General features: G+C 48.9%; 1 protein-coding gene across 1 annotated transcript in view; it reads right to left on the bottom strand.

Moving 5' to 3' along the window:
• Sorcs2 (sortilin related VPS10 domain containing receptor 2) overlaps nt 1-22,638 on the bottom strand; it is a 224,583-nt gene that overhangs the window by 48,624 nt on the left and 153,321 nt on the right. The window contains exons 4-8 of the mRNA XM_028758294.1: nt 19,154-19,318; nt 12,852-12,925; nt 9,789-9,853; nt 6,744-6,862; nt 3,868-3,957 (exon numbers count right to left, since the gene is read on the bottom strand). Coding sequence (XP_028614127.1) covers nt 3,868-3,957; nt 6,744-6,862; nt 9,789-9,853; nt 12,852-12,925; nt 19,154-19,318 — 513 coding nt within the window. The remainder of the gene's footprint in view (nt 1-3,867; nt 3,958-6,743; nt 6,863-9,788; nt 9,854-12,851; nt 12,926-19,153; nt 19,319-22,638) is intronic.

Genomic DNA, 22,638 nt, shown 5'->3' with positions numbered 1-22,638 from the left:
GGAAGATGGCTTCCCTGTGAAGCTGAACAGCAGCTCAACTGCAAGTTTGGCTAAACTAAGATGAAGGGCAGAATGAATCCTGAGAACCATCCTAGACTTTCTCCAGATCCTTACCTCGAGACAAAGAGATGGCGCATGGAGGAAGGGATGGGTCGGCAGGTAGAAGTAACGCACGTGTGAGTCACGTCACTTCTATGTTTGTGCATATGCTCTTACGCAAATCAAAACTCCTAAGTTATAATCATAAATTGTGAATAAATTATAACATACTATACATATATAGAAAAGGTTTTAGAACATTTTAATAAGCATGATGGCAGAAATTTATCATGGACCTTCATATGGAATTCCAATGAAATAGTCCATAGTTATTTTAAAGATTTTTTTTATGTGTATGTATGTCTGTGTGAATGTATGTCATATGCATGGGTGTCCATAAAGGCCAGAAGAGGGTGTCAGATGCTCCAGAGCTAGAGTTACTGGAGGTTGTGAGATACCCAACATAGCTGCTGAGAATCAAATACTGGTCCTCTGCAAAAGCAAGGAGTGCTCTTACCTGCTGAGCCATCTCTCCAGTCCCAGCACAGACTTTTATATGAAATTCACAAAGCATTCCCATGAGCCAGCACCTTCCTCCTATTCTGTCAGTGCTTTGGCTACTCAATCTATCAGCCTTCTGGTAAGAAATCTGCGGATCACCTAAGCAGGGGATCCCTCATCTATGACAAGGGCATCTCTTGTGCTCCTTTCCAGACTCTTCCTTCATCTTCTGGGCTTTATCACTTGATCAGAATGCACATTTTCATGTGCCTTGTGTTTTCCACACTTGGGATGAGCCGACCTTTGAGATATTCATGTTCATGCATTTCATGATTTTGGGGGTCAGGAGGAAGTCACTGTTTCTTAAATCAATCTCTCTGCCCCTTGGTCTTGTATCCCGTTAGGATCCTCACTGTGCATATGCTGCTTGGATGATGGTGTCAAAAGTCATAATACTCGGCAACTCCTACTGCCTTGTCCTCAAGTTCTCTGATTCTTCCTTCCTCTGTCTGTCCTACTTCTACTTCTGAGTCCTCCTGGTGGATGTTCCTTGCTTATTATTTTTCCCATTTCTTTCTAATTATGGTGCCAGGGTTTCTTTTTCCTTAACATGTCCCATCTCTTTGCAGACATTTCTTTTATGTGTAGTGTCCTCCTGCAGTTCTCTGAGCATCTTGAGACAATTCTATTGAAGTATGCCCAGCAGGTCAACCAGATGGCCTTTCTTAGGCATGGTTTCAGTTCTGAGCAGTTCATGTTCTCCTGTCTCTCTGTGATTGTTGCCTTGTGTTGCCTGTTGCCTTGTGATCTTTGATGACTAAAACTGGAAAGTGTGTGTGTGTGTGTGTGTGTCTGTGTGTGTGTTCTGAATTTTTTAAAGGTCTTACCCTTCAGCTTATGCTAGCCTGAAATTTGTGATCCCCTGCCTCAGCCTCCCTATTGTTAGGATTATAGATGTGTCCCATTGTGTGCACCTAAAACTGGATATTTTGAGTGTATGATACAGTAACTACAAATTCAACTGTTGGTTTCCTGTGAGACTGCCTTGTTGCTTTTGCCTCTGATCACTAAAGGCTTTGTCTACACTGAGCCCCAGACTGACATGTGTGAACTCTGGTGACATTGGGCCCCTGTCCCATACATTTAGATATGCTGGTCCTTAAAAATCTATCTCCCAAAGAAGAAAAGAAGCAACAAAAAGTCAGGTGGACATGTTCTAATCCTGCTTTAGCTGACCATGACCGTTGATGTCAGAGCATAGGCCTGTGTCTAGAGGGAAAGGTCTCAAGTATCCAACCTGGCCACATGCTAGCTGCTCTAGGAAAGCACATACATTTGCCTGCTGTGAGGCAAGGGCAGGCATGTATACTGTTCCTAGGTCAACAGATTAAACTGTCAAAACTGACCTTCTATATCATCTGATGCCTGGATGCTGGAGGCTTATAACAGACCTCAGAGTCCCAGAGTGACCATGACCCCACACTGTACTGGGCTGTTGCTAAGGGGGAACAGGGAGAGGGCCCTGGAGCTTGAACTTAGCCATGATTTCCAATACCACTCTCCTCTATTCTGTGCAATATGAATTTTATTTTACTTTACATAAATTTATTACAAACACAGGATGATTTTTTCTCTCAAGTAAATTTGCCTTCACCTTACCCCGGTGAGAGCTTTTTATATAATTTGTGGTTCTGTAGATTCTTTGGATGAACATTTTTCTCTGCTAGGAAACTGCAGGACTTTAAAAACAGTCACAGTCATTACAAGTCAACAATTCAAACCAAGGATGCTGACTAGTCCTAACGGTTGCCTATCCTTCCAAGCATCCAAGAGTGGGTAGATCAAAATAGCTGAAAAGCTGTTGTTTACTCCCTTAGACATGGAGCAGGGAAGGCATGGTTCAACATAGAACCAGGCCTCACTGTGCTGAGCCTGATCTACCTCTGTAGGATGACATTCTACTGGACGTCGACTAAGATGCTAACAGTCTGGTCTGTGTGTTCAGTCCATTTCCTGAAACTCTCACCAGTGAACCCCCACAGTGTAGGGAGTGCAATCACAGGGACACCCACACATCTGAACAATGGCTGGGCTAAGCAGGGTACTGACTTCTAAGCTTGAAGCCCTGTAGCCAATCACTTACTGTGGGATCATGTATCTTTTTATAGAAGCTGCTGGACACAGTGGACAACATGGTTCTATGTTGAACCATGCCTTCCCAGTTCCGTGTCTAAGGGAGTAAACAACAGCTTTTCAGCCATTTTGTTCTACCCACTCTTGGATGCTTGGAAGGATAGGTAACTGTTAGGACTAGTCAGCTGTCATGATAAGCAGGGTGCTGGGGAACTCTACTCCTGAGTTAGCCACACCAAAGTCACTCTGGCATGTGACCAGGGGGAACTAGGACAGGGCAGGGATGGGAAAAGGGCTCGTAGCTGGGGGATCCCTTTAGGCTGAGCTAGCCACTTCCATTCTCTCAACAGTATTCAGGTAACTATAAAAAGCAAAACATGAAGGCATGGCTTGTTGGGAGGAAGCAGGCAAGAGTTGCAAATTCTCCATAAAACAACAAAATCTGATTAGGAACTGCAGTTAGCAGGCCTATAGGTTGGTGATAGGATGCTCTTCAGCACTTTGCTGGGCTGGGTGAGCAGAAGGGAGCAGGTCACAGGCCCTTGGTAGAGGGCTCAGGTGCTAGGATCCCCCAGGGAATTGTGCTTAAGGTCATCGAAACCATGACTTGTGGACATGGGCTCCTTGTTAGAACCCTCTTCTCCACACCAGGACCAGGTCTGTAACCCTACCAGGCCCAGCAGAGCTGTTCACCTCTAAGACACCTGCCTTTGCTGAAAGGAAACTGTTAGCTTCAAATTCATTTACTCAGCCAGGCAGATACTTTAGTGAGATCATTACTTTCCTTCCAGTCTTCTCTGTTCTGAAGAGACACTGAAGAAAGGCCTAATTGACTTTTCCTTTTGGTTCAGAAAAGTCTGAGGTACCTAGATTCATAGCTCACAAATAAGGATGTTAAGATATATAGCCTCTGGTCATAAAGGCCCTGAGAGGCTGTCTCCCTGCCACTCCACACTGCCCTTGGCTGTGCCCTCTGCCCCAGGTCCTTTGCACATGCTCTGCCTTCTAACCTGATTGCTTTCTTTTTTTTCTCTTTCCAAAGATACTCTATCATAATGGGCAGGCAGGGGCTGCGAAAGTATGGCCACATCCATTCTTAGCTCCTGTTTCAGTTGACCTTGGGATCCCAAACCCCAGGGTATAAGGTCTCACAGTCTTTGCATCCTGGCATAGGATGTGAAAGGGCCACCTCACCTTGGGCAGGGCATACTTGGGCAGCTTCATCAGGACAAAGTCACTGCGGCGATAGGAGACATAGTATTTGGTTCGGTTTGTTGATGTCGCCTAGGGGAGAAACACAGCGTCAAGTAACAGAACCTCCAGTCAGACTCCACTCTCAGCTTGGAAGCCAACATCTTGGCCAGTGGCTGTGCCATTTGCTTATAGCCATGGTGTTGCCTCTTGACTGGCAGCTGCTAGACTTAGAGTAACCTAGGAGATGGTGAGGCCCACCTCGTGTTATCTATGAGAGCATTTTCAGAAAGGAATAACAGAGCAGAGAAGACCTATCCTGAATTGAAACAGAAGCAGGTAGCAACCTAGTTGCCATGGGCTAAGCTGCTTGGCTTTGCCGGGCCCTCCTCACCAGCGTAGACGGTAATGGCCCAAACTGTGAGCAAAGTAACTCTTGCTTCCAGTTGTTTCTGGCAGGTTCTCTGCCATGGCCACAATGTCTTGTTCTGCCTGAAATTTGAGGGTCCTCATTCAAAGTCCCCTGTAGAATGCCCCAACTCGAGGGACTTCCCACGTCCTTCCAGCAACTAGAACCTGCCTCTCACCCCATCCCTCAGCATCCTGTCTCCCTGTAGCCCAGTCATGGGACATGGTGGAGAAAGTTCCATTTCCCAACATGCTCTGAGAGCGCCCCTGGGTAGAGGTATAGACGGGTCAAAAATAAGTGTGTCTCTAAAAGTTACCATTCAGCTTTCTAGGCATGGGAACCAAAATAAGTCACATCCCCAGGGCCCACCTATGCAGCCAGCACCACCCCCGGCACTCCACCAGGGCAGTGCCTCTGACTGCAAAGCAAACAGCCCCACGAGTTTGGTCATTTGCACCAAACAGATGAGGAAACGGAGGCCCAGAGATCACACAGTTTATCTCCTGCCTTGAAGAGGAGGCTGGAGACGAGGCCTTTGCTCCCTTAGGTGATCAAGGCTGAGATCATGAGCGATAGAAAGGACTTAGTGGTGGTGGCTTCTCAGAGGCAGCTCTCTGTTCTCAATGTGTGCACATGGGTAGGTGTGGAGCCCTCATGAGTCTCCATGAGGTGGGTCTCTCTGTGTATGCGCATGCGTGTCTGTCTGTCTGTATGTACACTGTGTATGTGAGTGTAAATATCTGTGGATGCGAGTGTATATGTAAGCATGTACATGTGTGAGTGTGTATTTGTATATGTGACCATGTATGTGCATGAATGTATTGTATAAGCATATGTTTGTGTGTGAACACATATAAGTGCACTGTGTGTGTGTGTGTATGCCCACAAGATGCACTTATGGGGTTTCCATGTGGGTATATGTGGGTGTGAGCATGAGTCAGGTGTGAGTCCCAATATATGCAGGTCTCTCTGTGTCTGTCTGTCTGTCTGGTGTGGAGCTGGCTCACAGGCACACTTCAAATTCCTGCTCTGAGGAAGGCTCAGTGCCTCCTGAGGGTATACTACCTTTCTGAGCTCAGTTTCTCTGGAAATGGGATGGTACTCTCAGAACTCCATGGAGCACTCCCAGGAGACTGTCCACCACTGCAAAAGTGACAAGGCTCTATAGATGACCCATCTGTGAAGGAAGGGACTCTTTGGTCTGGAGGTGTCCAGGCCTTAGTAGAACAGCTGTGACCTGGACACACAGAGGTTCTAGGAACTTGGAGAAAGGGCCCCTGCGGTGGGAAGGCCTGGTACCCTTCCCCCCATCGCAGCAGCTATCCCCAGAGACAGACGAGGGATGCTGTGCCTGACACAGTGCCCTGCAGAAGTTGATGGGCCCAGTCCCAAAGCCCGTCGGGAAGATGAGCTCAGGGTCAGAAGCAGAGCCAGGCTTCACCTGTTCTCATTCCCTGGGGAAGGCACTTGTGTACCTTGGTGGAGGTTTAGTGTGCAAGGGCTTGGCTGCCCTGATTGTGAAGGCAGTGGAGCCTTCCATGAAGCATGGTGCCTTGGTTTTCTCTCCAGCAACAGTAACCACTTCAGAGCAGGAATGGGAATTGGGAGCTACCAAAAGAGATAGGTATAGGGACCCATAGGTACAACTGCAGAGCAGAGGACTTGGTGGGCATGGCCAGTGATACAGTGAGATCAGTGGAGCCCAGGGCTTCTTGCCAAATTGAAAGAGGGGCCAGTACTATTGTGATAGCCCATGGTTAGGAAGGAGCACCATGGAGACTGGGCAGGGAAGAAGGACAGGAACCTGGAGGACCCTCTGGTGATAGGACATTGGGCTGCTCTTTGGAGGTCTTTTTTAGGAGGCTCTGAGCTTGTCTCCCAAGGTTCTATAGAACAGAGCAGGGACCAGCAGTGGGATCCAAGGAAATGATCTGTCTCTGTAGAAGAACTTGGAGATGGTGATGGTCAGTTATCAACTTGCTGGGATTTAGAATCACCATGGAAACCAGTCCCTGGGCTTGTCTGTGAAAAATTATCTGTTCTTCTCTGTACAGAGGACTAGCAGGTCTAGCTAGGGCCAGGCTTCCCACTCTTGAAATGGCCAAGAAGCTTCCTGGCAGTGTTCACTAGAATTTCCCAATTGGCCTGAGCTGTATACTGGTAGCACCACAGCAGTGTCCTGGCCACAGGGGTCCAGTAACCAGAGCATCCAGGATAAGACAAAATGATGAAAGAAACCATGTGAAATGTATACTTGGATTTGTGGGTCTCAGATGGTAGGCAGAGAAAATCAAGAACAACCTTGAGCCAAGGTTCTGGTGCCTGGGCACCTCTGTAGATGTTCCAGTCACCATAGAGATGCAGAGACTCTGAGCCCTGCTAAGTGGCATTTGGAAGTGAAGTGCTGTTTTATTGACTCTTCTGATGGCAAAGGGTCCTGTACTCCCCCTCCTAGCACCGGAACACTCACCTTCAAAAAGATGTACTCATCCTGCACGGTCAGGGACCCACGGTCGATGGGGCCAGAGAAGGGTGCTGTGTGTGGCTGGGCTGAGCAGTTGTGGATCAGACACGTAAAGTATCGATAGCCTGCAGGGACAAGAGCAGCCAGGAGACCCTGCTGAGACTCAGGAGCAGCGAGGACTTCTGGGCTCCCACCACTTGGTAACACCAGCACCTTGGCTTGGTCTGGAGTTTCATTGTTCAAAGAGCCTCACCTACCATGATGCCAGCCCAGTGGGGACAGGCACCATTCAGGATTTCTTTAGCTCCTTGGGAGAAATTGCTGATGTGTTAGAGAACCATTATCCAAAGGAAGGGCCAACCAGACAGCTCAGGAACTTCCCTAGGTCCCACCCAGCCCAAGGCCCACCCTCTCACAGACCTGGGCACCTTTCTGGGCAGGCGTAGGTGTCTCTAGGCACATGTTCCCTCTAACTCAAAGCCCAAACTCCTGTCTTTCCTCACAAGCTCCAGCACATCAGACTAAACTTGGGTTCTTCCAGGAAGCTGCTGTCTCTGACCTGAGAGGTGTTTCCAGGGCTGGTGAGGACAGCCACACTGCAGACTTCCACTCATTCAAGCCCTGACTCGGTCACTCACTGGCTCAGTCATTCTCTCACTCAGCTACTCATTCATTCATTCATTCATTCATTTGCTCACCCACCCACCTGTTCATCCACTCATTCAGTTATACACCTACTCATCCATCCTCCCGCTCATATGTTTACTCACTTATTCATTAACTCAGTCACTCATTCACTCACTCATTCATTCATTCACTCATCCACTCACTCACTTAATTGCTCACTCATTTACTTTTTATTCATTCATTCACCCACTCTCACTCATTCATTTCTTGTTCACTCATTCATTAACCCACTCTCACTCCCATTCCTGAACTCCCATTCATGAGGAATCAGCCCGAGGAAGTTCTTGAGCAGTGACTGCCATGGAGGACTGGCTCTTGAGAGCAGTGAGAACTGCTGCTGTGGAAACAGGCAGATAGACAATGAGGCCACTATGGTATGGTGAGGGCAGTGAGCATCATTCTGTCCATCACACAGACAGGATGCCTGCACAAGGGTATATTCAGAGGGTCCGTCTCCATGTAACACTTCTGCTGGGAGACTGAGAATCAATCTGCATTCAACCTCAAGAAGGCCAGGGGAATGCACAGAAAGCTGGATGCCAGGGTGCTGTGGAGTCCTAAGAGTGGCTGGCCGAGGTGGCCTGGGGTGATGGGGAAAAAGCCCACAGTAGATAAACAGGGACAGGCAGTCCCAGCCAGGTAACAGGAGTGTGGTGATCTTGGAACAGGGTCTCCTGGAGAATAATGGGGACAATAGGTTGGGGGATGGGAGGGACTTCAGGACTTTGAGTGATCCACTGCCAAGCTCTGCAGACTGTTCCAGCAGGGCTCTAGGCTGGGGACTGGTGAATCAGGATGTGAGGACTTCAGGAGCTGGGCAGGGCCCAACTCATGAGCCAAGTTGGTCCAGGAGCTCTTGATGCAGAGTTTCAGGAGCTGGGCAGGGCCCCAGAGTTTAGCCTGCTGCACACAAACTCTGCTTCCTCCAAAATGGAAGAAGGACTTAAACAGCCCTGATCCAGGACTCAGTCTATCTTTTCTCCTAGGGCGTGGCATGTCCTGAGTCTCAGCCAGCCATGCTGTCATGTGGAGCCTGCTGGGTGTCACTTCTGTACATCTCTGTAGTGGAATATTTTTCCTGCAAGTTGGGAGGAGCTAAGGTGGGAGGAGTAAGGAGAGGAAGAGGAGGAGTAAGGACAGGAAGAAGAGAAGGAAGAGGAAGAGTGAAGAGAGAGAGAGAGAGAGAGAGAGAGAGAGAGAGAGAGAGAGAGAGGGGAGAACATGGAAGCGAATGTGTGCCTGTCTCTAGCAGTCAAAGGTAGTTGATATATCTAGGTTGGGTATTGGGTTGCACTTTAATTGTGTGAGCATCTTGTTATTGAGCATTACCAAACTATAAAACCTTTGGACAATCATTAAGCATTAGAGTCTCATTCATACCAGGTACCACATGGATGGCGGGATGGTCTGGGTTCAGCCCAGACTTTTAAAGACAGCATGGAAGATTGGCAGAGCCATCTCCCATGCTGGTGTCTTGTGGGTGACAGGGCTGGTGTCTCTGGCTGCCTGAGCCGCTGGACTGAGCCGCCAGCCTGAGACATGGCAGCAGGGAGAACATGCCACTGCTAGTGACCTCAGGCCTAGCCTAGTCAGGAACGTGGCGGCTGATTAAGAAAAGCCAGATTGAATGCCACCAATTTAAATATTTACCTCAACACATCCCCGCATGGAATGTGTGTCCTAAGACTTGACAATCCAATGTCTGCCTCCCCCCCATCCCCGAGCTTTGCTCTCCTTACCAAAACAGCAGCCATAGTAACATTTGGTCCTACCCTTTGAGGTATAGAGCCCTGGCTGAGAACTTGGAAATGGCACATGCTATCACCTGACAGCAGCTGCCTACATAGAGAACTAACCTGTGTGGATCTATTGTTGGTCATATGCATCAACCCACTTAAGGAGGACCAAATTTTCCTGCCCAGGACCCCCAGGGCTCCACCTGGCTGGTGCCTGTGGACTACAGAGGACTGCCAGGACAATGACCTCTGTCACTTTCCCAACATGAGACTTGCTCAGTGTGAAGGCCCCGAAGTTACTGGCTGGCATGACCCAGCCCTGCCTGTGGAAAGGGAACCACAGAGACCCAGAGTCATCTCAGCCCTCAGTCAGGCGGGGTGGGGCCATGCAGTAGGAAAGACTCAGTGCTCAGGAGCTGGAACAAAGTGCCCTTTTAATAGACTTCCCACAGAGCAGGGCTTCTCCACTTCAATTCATCCCCAGCGGGAAACAAGTGTGCACATCAGAATACAGTGAGGTTGGCGCACAGGGCTGACCACTGAGGATACACTGGTGAACAAGAGCTAAGCTAAGCGGCACTGGGCAAGGAAGCTCAGGGACACCTGTGACTCCACACTACCCGCTTACCTCCACTGAGGTCCTGAGCTTCCATGTGGACCAAGTTGGGGTCATCATCCACCCCAGACACAGCCCTGGAAAAGAAGAGGTTGAAGAGAGTATCAGCGAATGGGTGGCTAAAACCTCTCCTGGGCTTCCACTGACCACATGGCCACTCTGGCTCTGGGCCTACTCTTGTTTTGTGAGTCCAGAAGATACAGCCCTCCCCACTAGACCTTTAAGGTCCAATGGGAGCCTTGATGGAGCTGGATAAATCTGGCTCAAACTTGGGGAAGCTGGCACCCACTTGTTTCTAGTATTGTTTATATGATTTATTTCTTCCTTGGGTCTCACGCCCCAGCTAAGACACAGGCTGGGACTGCTGGCCTGAGTCTGCATAGATGGAAAAATCGAGGTGCATATAGATACTCCCGTGGGCACACACCCCTAACAGGCTCACTGGATTCCAACTAGAATTGGGATCTGAGTAACTGCCTTCTCCTTCATTGGGCAGATGACTGGTCAAGTTGTCCACCACAGGATGCAGGGGAAAAAAATCCCTTCCAAGTTTGTCCCAAGCCTCTGTGTTGGCCGAGGCTCTGTGAGAGCAGTTTTCTCCTGTATCACCCTTACAAATCTATACCAGACTCCCCCTAAACCATGGTTAAGCCTTACATTTCATAGGCCAGGGTTGTGAGGTGCCCAGGGACACAGGTGCTGGCCAGGGTGAAGCTCCCACCAGGTCTCCCTGACTCAGAATTCATACTCCTCTCAGAGTGCCCTTGCTGCTGAGGTCTGTGTCCTAGTTGGGAAGCCTATGCTGTGCCTCCAGAAGGCAGCCATGGGATGTCCAGAGAATTACCACAGCATCTCCAGGAGCCAGTGGGACCTTCTCTGCCAGCACCATCCCAAGCTTTGGAGATAAAGATCTATAAGACATGGGCTGAGAACCCATGGGCTAGGACCTTTCCCAGCTGGCACACACCCTCTTCCAGACTCCCAGATGTGCTCATTTTTATAGGAGAGACAGAAAAGAGCTAAGAATGGAGGCAGGGGGATGGGGAAGGAGAGGGAGAAGGAAGGGGAAAGAGAGAGGGAAAGGAAGGGAGAGGGGAAAGGGAGGGGGGAGGAAGAGGGGGCGGCAAGAGAGAACATGCACATGGGCAGTTAGTTCCCTTCTTGGTGCAGAGGCTGTAGGGACCTAGGTAATAGCTCCACACACTGGTAGGTCCTGGGAGCAAGGGCATTCCAGGTGCTCTGGAAGTCTTTTAAAGGCTCATTCACCTGCTCATTCATTCATTCATTCATCTGCACCTCATTCATTCATTCACTCACACATTCATTTGCTCGCTCATAACAAGGCATCAGCCAGTGTCTGCTTTCGTGGGTTTACGTCGAGGCTGCTGATCGCCGAGGGGAGGTGACAGTCCAGAATAGGTGCCTTGCTGCACCCCTCAGGATCTCCTTAATGAGCCAGTGTGTTGTGTAGCTTCAACACTGCTAATGAGCCAGGCCTGAGATAGAGCAGAGGTCCTGGTGCTTTCTGCTGCAGAGCCAAGGACAAAGCTGTCAAAACAGCATTATCTATTGCTCACAACAGGGGCCGTCCCTTGTCTGTCACCACATTCCAGAAAGGATCCAACCAGCTGTGCTGCCAAGCATCCTGTGACTCTCCCACATAACAGGCACAGCCCCAAGCCACAGGAAAACTTGTGGGCAGAGCTAGGCTGATTTCTCCAAGATAACAGCTTGAATATTAGTCCTTTCTTCCCTATAGCCCAGGGTTGGCTTCTCTTTAGCTACAGTATCCATGAGCCAGTCTGGGACCCCCTTAGCCGGGCTTGGGACAGGTGACAATGCTATAGTCTCCCTGAGGGCTTCATGTCTGTGGAGCTGGAGATATCACACTTCCTGACTTTAGTCCCCACTTCTTGACCTTAGCCTCCACTTTCTGACCCTAGCTCTCCCACCCCCCCACCCCCATTCAAAGGGCAGTTTCTGCTTCCCACAGAGGACATCAGTGTTGGGCCTGTGACTGACAGCAGCCATCTGGTTACAGGAAGTGTACTCTGGTGGGTTGCTACAGAGGAACAATCATCACTTCTTCCCGGGAGCAGAGGGCACAGATGTCAGGAGCCAATGTTTAAAACCAACATGGGAACTGGATCCTTGCAAGCACAGCATGGAGTTATAAGAAGGTGGGAAGGGAGGAGGTGTTTGTACCATGCATCCTCATTGGAGACAGGATAGTGGCTAGTACAAAGTTTTATGTCCATTTACATTGTGACAGAAAGGACATGAAAGTACATGTATGTGTGTGCAGGTGTGTGCATGCAACAGAAAGCCCACGAAGGTAGGAGCATGTCTGGAAAGGGAATCATGCTCATAGCCAGGTACAGTGTGGGCTCCGAGCCAGCTGCCCTGGTTTCTTGCCCCCTTTTATTGCCTGGGACCCTAGGCAGATGCTTGTCCTTGATGGCATGTACTCCCTGGGCCCCAGAGCTGCCTGACTGGGGTGGTGGGACTGGAATGATGCTTAAGTCCCTGAGGAGCTCCCAGAAGGTCATTCAAGTGGGGAGCCAGCACCCCCTGGTCTTTGTCTGGGACTTGAGGCCCATTCCACCTTCATTTACCCCCTGGCCTGCTCCATTCCTCAGAGGCTGCTGGGTCTTTGTTTCCTTGCAGGACTGAAAATTGTGATGTCGTGGGACAAAGGAGTGAGACCCATGGAACTGGTGGGGCAGGAAAGTGTACCTAAGCAGGCAGGGCCTGGGTATTCCTGGAGCAAGGGAGGCTGCACACAGGGCACCTCTCAGGAGCAGGTGGGAGCAGAGTTGGCAGGGAGTTGGGAAGAGGGCAGCCAGGAGCATGGCACTACCCTGAGCTATACTGTGCCAGGGTCCCTGTGTTTCCCAGTAGACAGATACACAGGACAAAGTGGGGCCTAAAGGATACAAAGTCACACACCCTGGCCATAAGGGAATAAGACCTGAGAGATGCTGAGCCCCAGACACCCCCAGGAGCACACAGAGGACCTTAGAGATCCCCTGGAGTGAGGAAGGGAATAAAAGCTCCCATGGAAAGGACTCTCACCAGAACACATGGTCCTTGGTCACCCGTTCCTGCAGAAGTGTCCACTTCTTCCCCAGGTCCGACGACACATACAGCTGCAGAGGAGACAAAAGAGAGACAGACAGAGCTTTAGCAGAGAGGTGACAGTGAGTGACAGTGATCTGCTACAGGGCTCTGAGCTCTGAGAGAAGTTGCTCTTGCCCAACAGGCACACTGGAGCTACAGGCTGACCACCTGAAGCCAAAGCTCCACATGGAAGTCTTCTCACCCAGGCAGCCTGGCAGGTGAATTCTTAGGGATGAACAAACAACCAAATCCTGAGGGTCCCCAAGGGTGTGGTCCTTCTCCCGGTCCAGCCTGGGTTGGTGCACGCAGTCTGGCAGATTCACATAGGACCCTGGCTCTTCTTTCCCTCCTCCAGCCCTTCTCAGGACTTCCCTCTGTGGGACACTTCTGCACAGGAGTCTGGTGACCTCATTGGACAGGGAGTGCTGCTCTTTGTCCTCAGCTGCAGGCTGCTGAGGAAGAGGCTATTGGTTGAGGGTGACAGAGAATAGCCAGTGTGGGCTGTGGCTTCATCTCTCAGGTAGGTTCAGGGACAAGTTTTGAGTAGAGTGGCCTTGGTTTCCTGCTGGGCATGCCCTCTGTGTGCTATGATGGGGGTGGGGCAGTGGGAAGACCCTGATGGAGGCCGACTGACTTCTCTCCAGCCCAGCTATAGAGCAGATAACCCAGGCATGCACTTGCTACATGACAGACACGGTGAATCCCAACACCCGCCTCTCTCATTCTCCCTTGTCCCTGGTTCTGCATTCTCATGGTACTCACACCAACCTTCACATACTGAGACAGCAGGCATGGATGTGGTGAGTCTGTCACCACTGTTCCCCAAGGCACCTTTCATCTGCATTATTTCATGGTTTTATAGGTGTCACCTCCAGTGCTGGCTTACTATGACAGCCATGTCCTTTCTCTCTTTCTGGAGACATGTGGGCACTGGAGACCCCTTTGGTCCCACAGGGTTCTGCACATTGAAGTCTGTCTTCATTGGAACTAGGTTCAGAGCTGTGTGACACTGTTACTTGTAGCTGACTTCAGAGGGTGGACAGGAAGGAAATTCTTGGCGATGGCTCTCCGCCTCTACTCTCTGTGCCTGTATGACATTTAGTTTCTTCACCCACCAAACATCATCCTTGGCGGTGACATTCTAAAGGGGGAGCCTGTGACTCCAGCAGGCATGGCTTCTGTCAGAGCCCTTCATCCACAGATGAGCAACCACACATGTTCTTCTAAGCCTCATTTTCCCATGTTAAAAGCTAGGACTGACTCCACATTCCTCCCTTAAAGGGGTATGGTGGGATATCTCAATCACCACACAAAGTCCCAGGCATCTGGGTAATGTACAGTGGTAGCTCCTCAGCTCGGAACAGTGCACCGGGAACTGGCCCTGGATGTGGAGCCCCCACAGCTTCAGGCTCGCTTCCTTCCACCCCATTTCCAGTCTCTGTGTACCCTTGGCTGCCTGGGGCACTCACTCATCCGCCTTGCTCACCTTCCACACCATTGCTGAATGGATCCGTGTCTACCAGGTACGCTGGTGAGTTTTCTGAATGAATAAGCACATTTGGCCATGGGGCAAGGGCTTGCTAGAAAGGGCAGGAGAGTAAGTATTTCTGGCTTGGTGGACTGAGTGGTCTCTATGGGAGCCCTCACCTCTGCCCTCTGAGCAGAAACAGAGAGAGTTTAGAGTCCCAGCTAGACACATAAGCATGGCTAGATGCCAAAAAAAAAAAAAAAGCCTAACAGGTAGCTGATATTATGTATAGACACCTTCTCTGAATCACATGATAAGGCATCATCTTCCATGTGTAAAAGAGCTTTTTTCTCTCTTGGATGACTGCAGGACAGGCAAGGTCCTGTGCTCTGTGAAGTCCCTGGATTTGAACCTGGCATGACCCAAGGCCCAGTAACTATTATGACACATGGCTCAGCTTGGCTGTGACCTAAATCAAACACTGTCTCACTGAAAGCCCATACAGAAACACACTCACACCTACACAGACACACGCACTCACACACCTATGGATGCTCACACTCATGCACATACATGATCGCAGGCACAACCATTTTTCTACTTTTACAAGATGAGGAAACTAAGGTTCAGAAAGATAATACATCACTCAGTATAACACAGCATTTGCACACAGCAGCCATTCCCATCTCATAGACCTGAGTTCACAGTACAATGTGGTAAAAGAGTGTCCCCCGGAAGAATGGCTGGCCATCTCTGGCCTTCTCTCTGGGTCATCTGAATGAGGGGGGCAAGCCCTTTTCCATCTCATGAGTCAGTTTATACATCTGCAAATTGATAGAGCATTGCTCACACCAGTCAAGAAGACAAATATTTAGGGGTCTAGTGACATTTCTGCATTAATGGGGACATTATCATTGTTATCCCCACCAGTGCTGATGTTTATGATGCCCATCCCAGAGCTTTATAGAGTCTTTCTAATTCATTCTCATGAGGGGTGATGATTTTACTATCTGTCATCAATTGCTGCAGAAATAGAACACTTCTGCTTAATAAAAGATAAACATAGAAAATAAGCAAGAACCAACATCAGAGGGATATCCTAGTAGCTAAAATCTACCTAGAGGTAGCCTGTGGCAGGGTGGTCACAGATCAGCTCTAGAGGTGTGTCTCAGGAGTTTGGTGGAATGTACTTTAAGGCATTCTTCTCTGAGAAAGGGTAAGAAAGTGCAGCCAAAGCAAGAAGAAGGTGACATCATGGGAAAGTGCACCCTAGGAATGTGTATCAGTGACCCGCATGTAGAACCAGAAGGCCGGCAGCTTTGCTCTGAGCTCTGGTGGCATCACTATTGAAGGTGCTCAGCTTTCATTCTCCATTGCTCAGAATGTCTGGTTGTTTTTATAGGTGGAACACGAATGCCTGCCATTGTGCTGACTCTCTTGCAGCTAGACTATTGGGTCAGAGTAGGAATGTGTCCACCAGGTTTAGAAAGCCAAATTGAGATGAGGTGTTTTTCTTTTTCTCCTTGGGGTACATCCTCATGTCTCAGCGAGCATGCTTAACTCTGGAGTGCAGAGGGAAATGTACACTCTGCTTTTTACATAAGTGCTGGGGATCTGAACTGAGGTCCTCATGCATGTGCAAAAAGCTCTTTGCAGACATATCCCCAGCCCCAGAAGAGTTTCTTGACTGGAAGAGAGAGGAAGCAGGAAACAAAGCAAAACAAAGTGAATTTGACCTTAGCTTAAAGATAAGTGATACAGTCAGAAAGCAGGTCCACAGTTCAAGCCCAGGAAGATAAGGCTGTGGGTGATGAGACAGTATTCTCAAGAGAGCTGGATAGAAAGGAAAAACAGTCCAGGGAGCCTTCGGACTTTGCTAAGACTTGGGAGGAACACATATTGGCTGTCACCCAAGAAGCCTGGCCAGATTACAGCAAGGTACCTCAGATTGTATCCCAAATCATGACATAGTGAGGAAGGAACAGAGGGAGGCAGGATACTCCTAAGTGAGGGACAGCCTTTGTTGGAGCAAGGGCAGGCATCTGGGAAGAGGAAGGAGAGGTAGTAGAATGGCAGAGCAGGGGAAAGGAGTGTGGGTGAAGAGCTCAGTCCTGTTCATAGGGCCTTTGTGTCTACCGGGTGGCTCTGGACCTGGTGTATGACTCTATCTGGTCAAAGTTGAAACTGATCAAGTTTTTGTTTTGTTCCACTCATGTGGTGAAACCAGCATCCTTCCCAGATGAGAACCACATGGAATTCTGGACCCTAGTAGCCAGTAACCACACCCAGAACATTCCAGAAGAGCCCAGCATAGTCCCAGCTACCTAAGGACCTAGGACCAATGCCCAGCACACTGCTCTGAGCCAGAATTCTTCATAGTATGTGCCTCTCAGCAGTGTCCAGACACCTGGCTAACAGCAAGTCTGTATATTTGTAGTCAGAGCTGGCCTGATTCCACTTCAGACACAGTTTCTTGGGTGTCTAAGCATTGACAGACCACCAAGCCCCCACAAAACTCAAGCCGGCCATCACTTACTAATTTCCCCAAATCCCTCATTCCCTTTATAACAGCAATTAAACCCTTTTTCCTCTCCTTTCTTTCCTTGTCATCACAGAAAAGAGCCAAGGAAAATAACCAAGGTTTCAGCTCCATTAATTTTTCAGGGCACCATAAATTAAGGAGCAATTGCAACACAGTCAATTTCTTCAGGAAAATAACTCGCCGTAGCTGCGCTTTGGTCTAATTACATGGAAGGCTAAGTACTGCTATTAATACCTATAAGGGTGTGCAGCCCTGAGGGAAAGAGATAGGAACAGACAGGCAGCCATAGACCAGGGACACCAGACAATATGTGTTAGACCTTGGCAAGAGGGCTGGACTCTGGGGAAAGCTGGTCTTGGCCATCAGCAGGGTTCCACCTGGGGTTCTCTTACCTGGCTGATCCCTGTTAGTAGGAATTTGTCATTGATCCATATGTTCATTCATTTAACCAACTTCTATTCATCCATTCACCCATTTACCCATTTATTTATTCACCATCTACCTCCTGTCCACATATCCATCCACCATTCTACTTACCCAGGCATCTGTCAACTACCCCACATTCCTGTGTACTCATCTGTTTGCCCACCTAGCCCCACCCCTCCATCTATTCATCATATATATATATATATGACGTCATCTATCTATCCAAATCGATTCATCCATCCATAATCTACCTACGGTGGTTTAAATAGGTATGACCCCCAAAGACTCATGTGTTTGAATGCTTGACCATTGAGAATGGCATTATTAGGAGGTGTGGCCTTGTTGGAATGGGTGTGGCCTTGTTGGAGGAAGTGTGTCACCATGGAGGTAGGCTCTGAGGTTTCCTACGCTCAAACTGTGCACACAGTGTAGCACACAGTCTCCTTCTGTTGCCTACAGATCAAGATGTAGAACTCTTGGCTCCTCCATCACCATGTCTGCCTGCTCACTGCTATGCTTCCCTCCATGATGATAATAAGCTGAGCCTGGAAAACTGTAAGCCAGTCCCAATTAAATGTTTTTCTTAATAAGAGTTGTCTTGGTCATGGTGTCTCTTCACAGCAATAAAATCCAAAATAAGGTACTACCCATCTATCTGAAATCTATTCATCCACCCATTTTTCTATGTGTCCATCTATCTATCTTTCCCTATATTCATATATAATCTATCCAATCATCCACCTTTCCATCCATCCATCCATCCATCCATCCATCCATCCATTCATCTATCCATCTTTGCCTATGTCCAGCTATAATCTATCCACCTAGCATATATTTTCAGAGAACACTTCATATTATAATGGTAAAATATAAGTCCAACATGGCTACCTTCCCAGAGCTCAGTCCTAGTGTGTATGCTTGCTTCAGACTGTGATCAAATACTAGCAGAAACATACAACTGCATGTTAGCACTAGGGAAGGGGCAGAGAACCAGGAAGAACATGGAGGGTGGGTCCATGCTTATTGCACTTTCGATAGCATGGATGCATACTGGCCCTCACTCCTGTCCATCTCTCAGGGGCTGATGAACAGCAGTTTCCAGTGGTTGCTGTTCAGGGCTTTGGGAGGATTCTGATATGTACAGTCATAGATGTAAGTACATCAAGCATGCCCATGTTTGCATGCAGTAGGCATTCTACGGATGAGCAGAGACTTAATCATGAAGATACAGCAATGCTACTTTAACCCAAAGTATACAGCGACCACCAGGACTGGGAAAAGGGGATCATTTCTCCCTAGAGACTCAAGGAGACTCAATTTTAGCCCAGAGATACCAATTTTACACTTCTGGCCTTTAAGTCTGTGACAAGACACTTTTGTCATTTAAACCCTTAAATCTGTGGTCACTGCCCATCATGGCTATAGGAAACCAAACAGGGCAAGGACTCAGCATTATCTAAGACCTTCTTACCTGGCTCATAGGCCTCTGTGTGCCAAGGGCAGCTCACTTGATAGCCACAATGTGGCAGTTACTGCATGTCTGTCACCAGGGACAGAGACCCCTTCTGGGACTTTTCTCTTGCCTGTCATATGGTATGGTGGCACCTCTAGTCATTGTAACACATGCCATTGTGTGAGGCTCCCCATGCTAACACATGGCCACATGTGTGTGTCAACGAGGGCAATCTTGATGTTCATGCCTCCCAGCTCCAGCAAGCCTCCTCCTCATCAGTTGGGGGTTCAAAGTCCTCTGACAGAAAAGCTGCTTTTGTTCTCATGTTCATCTGATTAGGTCATGTGACCTCACCCATGTCCTCTTACCTTGCTGTCCTTGGTGTAGGCAAGAACCTTGTCTTCTTCCTTCGGGTGGAAGAGGAGAGTCTCCACGAGGAAGGGGACAGGATACTTCTGGAATGTGGTGCCCTCATCAGTGCTGAGGAAGAGGCTCTGTTCCCGGTCACCGAGGGATGAGCTCACCAGGATGATCTGAAACACAGAATGCGAGACTGAAATCAGAGTCACTGTTAAGAGGTACATGTCCCACCATTGCCTATCCTGGCCCCACTCCCACTCCTGAAGGTTTTCTGTGGGCGCTATGGCAGAGCTGAGGCTTGACCTGGAATCCTGAAGTTCAAGGTCTCTACTATAAGAGTAGAGGAAGAGTAGGCTCAGAGGAAATTTGAGACAGGTGTGGGTACCACTCAGGACATCTGAATGAGGACTATATAGTACAGGTGATGTGCGGGACATGATGATGGGAGTGGAGGTACCTGTCTGCAGAAGAGAATGCTGTTAGGTGGGCAGTATAGATTTCAAAGGGGGATGAGGGGCTGACAGGGATGGAAGGGCTACTGTAGGGTCACTGCAGCCAGCTGACTAGTGTCCCCTGAAAGCATGTACCCATATACTAGCCCCCCAGGAGGGTGAGAGTTGAGAATGTATCATGTCCTATGACCTCCATGTTGTGTAAGCTATGGGTTTGGGGCTGTTTCTTGCCCTCAAAAAGTTTATTTTTGCAGCAGCATTTGTCTCCATTTTGAGCATAAATATGGGGGCAGGGTGACCATCCTGTGGTGGGCGCATAAACAAGACCACCTGGCCAGCAAAATGGCTTATTTATAAAGGTAGAGAAGGTGTCTTGTAGAGATTCACTAGAGTAAACTGGACTCTCTGAGTAAATGAAGTGTTAAATCACAGCAGGAAAAGCAGGCCAGTAATTTATCAGACACACCAGACCGAGGAAAGGTTGCAACACCGTTTCCTGGATGCTGTAAAGAAGAAGTTACCTGGCTTGGGGAGAGACAGGAGAGAGGGCCAGAGGGCTGGGAGAATGAATGAATGGCAGCTGGCAGGGGCGGGGGTGGGGCATCTCTAGGATGTGCCAGAGACCTGGGATAGGGAAGACTCCCAGGAGTCTATGGAGGCAACTTTAGCAGAGACCCTTAGCAGTGGGGATATGGTACCTGAAGTAACCACTTCCAGAAGCCAGACAGGACCTCCAGTGGACGGATAAGGACACCAACCAACCCATAAAACTTTCAACCCAAAATTTACTCTGTCTACAAGAAATGCAGGGACAAAGATGGAACAGAGACTGAGGGAATGGCCAAACAATAACTGGCCCAACTTGAGAGCCATCGAAAGGGCAAGCAGCAATCCCTGACTCTATTAATGACACTTTATGTAATGTTATGCTTACAGACAGGAGCCTAGTGTAACTGTCCTCTGAGAGGCTCCACCCAGCAGCTGACTGAAAGAGATGCAGAGACCTAGAGTCAAAGATTGGATGGAGTTTGGGACATCTTATGGAAGAGTTAAGGGAGGGACTGAGGGACCCAAAGTGGATAGGGACTCCACAAGAAGACCAACAGAGTCAACTAACGTGGTCCTAGGGGGTTCTCAGAGACTGACAAGGGTTGGACCTCCCCTCCCTCAGCTCCTGCATATATGTAGCAGATGCTCAGCTTAGTCTTCATGCAGGTCCCCCCAAAACTAGAGTGGGAGCTGTCCCTAAAGCTGTTGCCTGTCTGTGGGAATCCATTCTAGGCTGCCTCATCCAACTAGGCTACCTTGTCTGGCCATGGTGGGAAAGGATGCACCTAGCCCTGCAGAGACTTGATGTGGCAGGGTTGGGGGATACCTACGGGGGTTTACACCCTCTCAGAGGAGACAGGGAGGAAGGATGGAGGGAGGAGTTGTGTGAGGGGAGACAGCGAGGAGCAGGGAAGCAATCAGATGTGAATAAATAAATAAATTAGTGGGGAAAATAAGGAAGAGGTCACCTTACCATGAGGACATGAGTCACAGAATCAATTAAGGGCTCAAAGGGGCTCACAGACTAAAGTGACAATCACAAACCCTGTATGGGTCTGAGCTAGGGCTTCTTTATATACCTTATAGCTGCATAGTTGGTGTTCTTATGGGACCCCTAACAGAGGGAATCATGAGTACCTCTGACTCTTGCCTATGCTTGAGACCCTTCTCCTTCTAATGTGTCACCTTGTGCAGCCTTGACATAAGGGTTTATGCCTAGTCTTATTATAAGTTGCTACACCATGTTCAATTAATGTCCCTTGGAGGCCTATTCTTTTTTTTTTTTTAAGAGAAATGGAAGAGAAGAGGATCTAGGGAAGACAGGAGGGGTGGGAGGACTGAGAGGAGAGAGGAGGGAAACTGAGGTTGGGATGTAATATATGTAAAGAATTATTAAAATTAAAAACAAAAGATAAGAAGTCACCTGACACTGTGATGGTGACCTGTCACCTGACTCATGTTTGCATCAAGGGACATGAAGCATAGAACTCCCAACTGCCTCAAGGACTTCAGCTTACTCAGTTCCCAGGTTGATATGGTGTCTTAGTCTGGCTTTCTATTGCTATAGTGAGACACCATGACCAAGAAGCAAGTTGGGGAGGAAAGGGTTAGTCAGCTTACACTTCTGCGTTGCTGTTCACCAAAAGAGGTTGGGACAGGGACTCAACCAGGGATGGAACCTAGAGGCAGGAGTTGATGCAGAGGTCATGGAGGGGTTCTGCTTACTGCTTTGCTTCTCCTGGCTTGCTCAGTCTGTCTTCTTATAGAATCCAGGACCACCAGCCCAGGGATGGCACCACCCACAGTGGGCTCGGCCCTCTTGGGTCTCCTGGAGACATTTCCTCTATGGAGGCTTCTTTCTCTGTGATAACTCCAGCTTGTGTCAAGTTGACACACAAAACCAGCCAGTACATATGGCCTACTCTGACTGCCGTACCCTTTTCTCCCCACCTGGTTACCCATATGCACCTGACATCCACTCCCCCTCCTCTTCATCCCTCTGTATCTGGTACTTCCCTGCATCTTGATCCTGGTTCTGCACCTCATTCCTGCAGTTTGATTGGCCCGGAAGCTCTGCTCAACTCTGATCCTGTGGCTGACATGGCAGTGGACCTCATCTTGTCTCCACAGACTTTTTTTTCCACCCCCATTGGCTTTCTGCTTGCCTTCAGTATCTCCTTGAACTCTGCTGCAGCCTCTAAGTCCTCTGTATCCATGCTGTAGCCTACTGTTTTAGTGAGGGTTTCTACTGCTGTGATAAACACTGTGGCCAAACGCAGTTGGAGAGGAAAGGGTTTATTTCAGTTCACAACTCACAGGTCATGCTCCATCATCAATGGAAGTCAGAAGAGGAACTCAGAAAAGGCAAGAACCCAGAGGTAGGAATCGAAGCAGAGGCCATGGAGGAGCACTGCTCACTGTTCACTTGGCCTGCTTCCTTATAGTACCCAGGACCACCTGCACAGGGTCGGTACCATGCACAGCGAGCCGAG

Source organism: Grammomys surdaster, unplaced genomic scaffold (assembly GCF_004785775.1).
Source record: "Grammomys surdaster isolate TR1022 unplaced genomic scaffold, NIH_TR_1.0 126187, whole genome shotgun sequence".
NCBI lineage: Eukaryota > Metazoa > Chordata > Mammalia > Rodentia > Muridae > Grammomys > Grammomys surdaster.
This window is presented reverse-complemented; position numbering and strand designations above follow the sequence as displayed.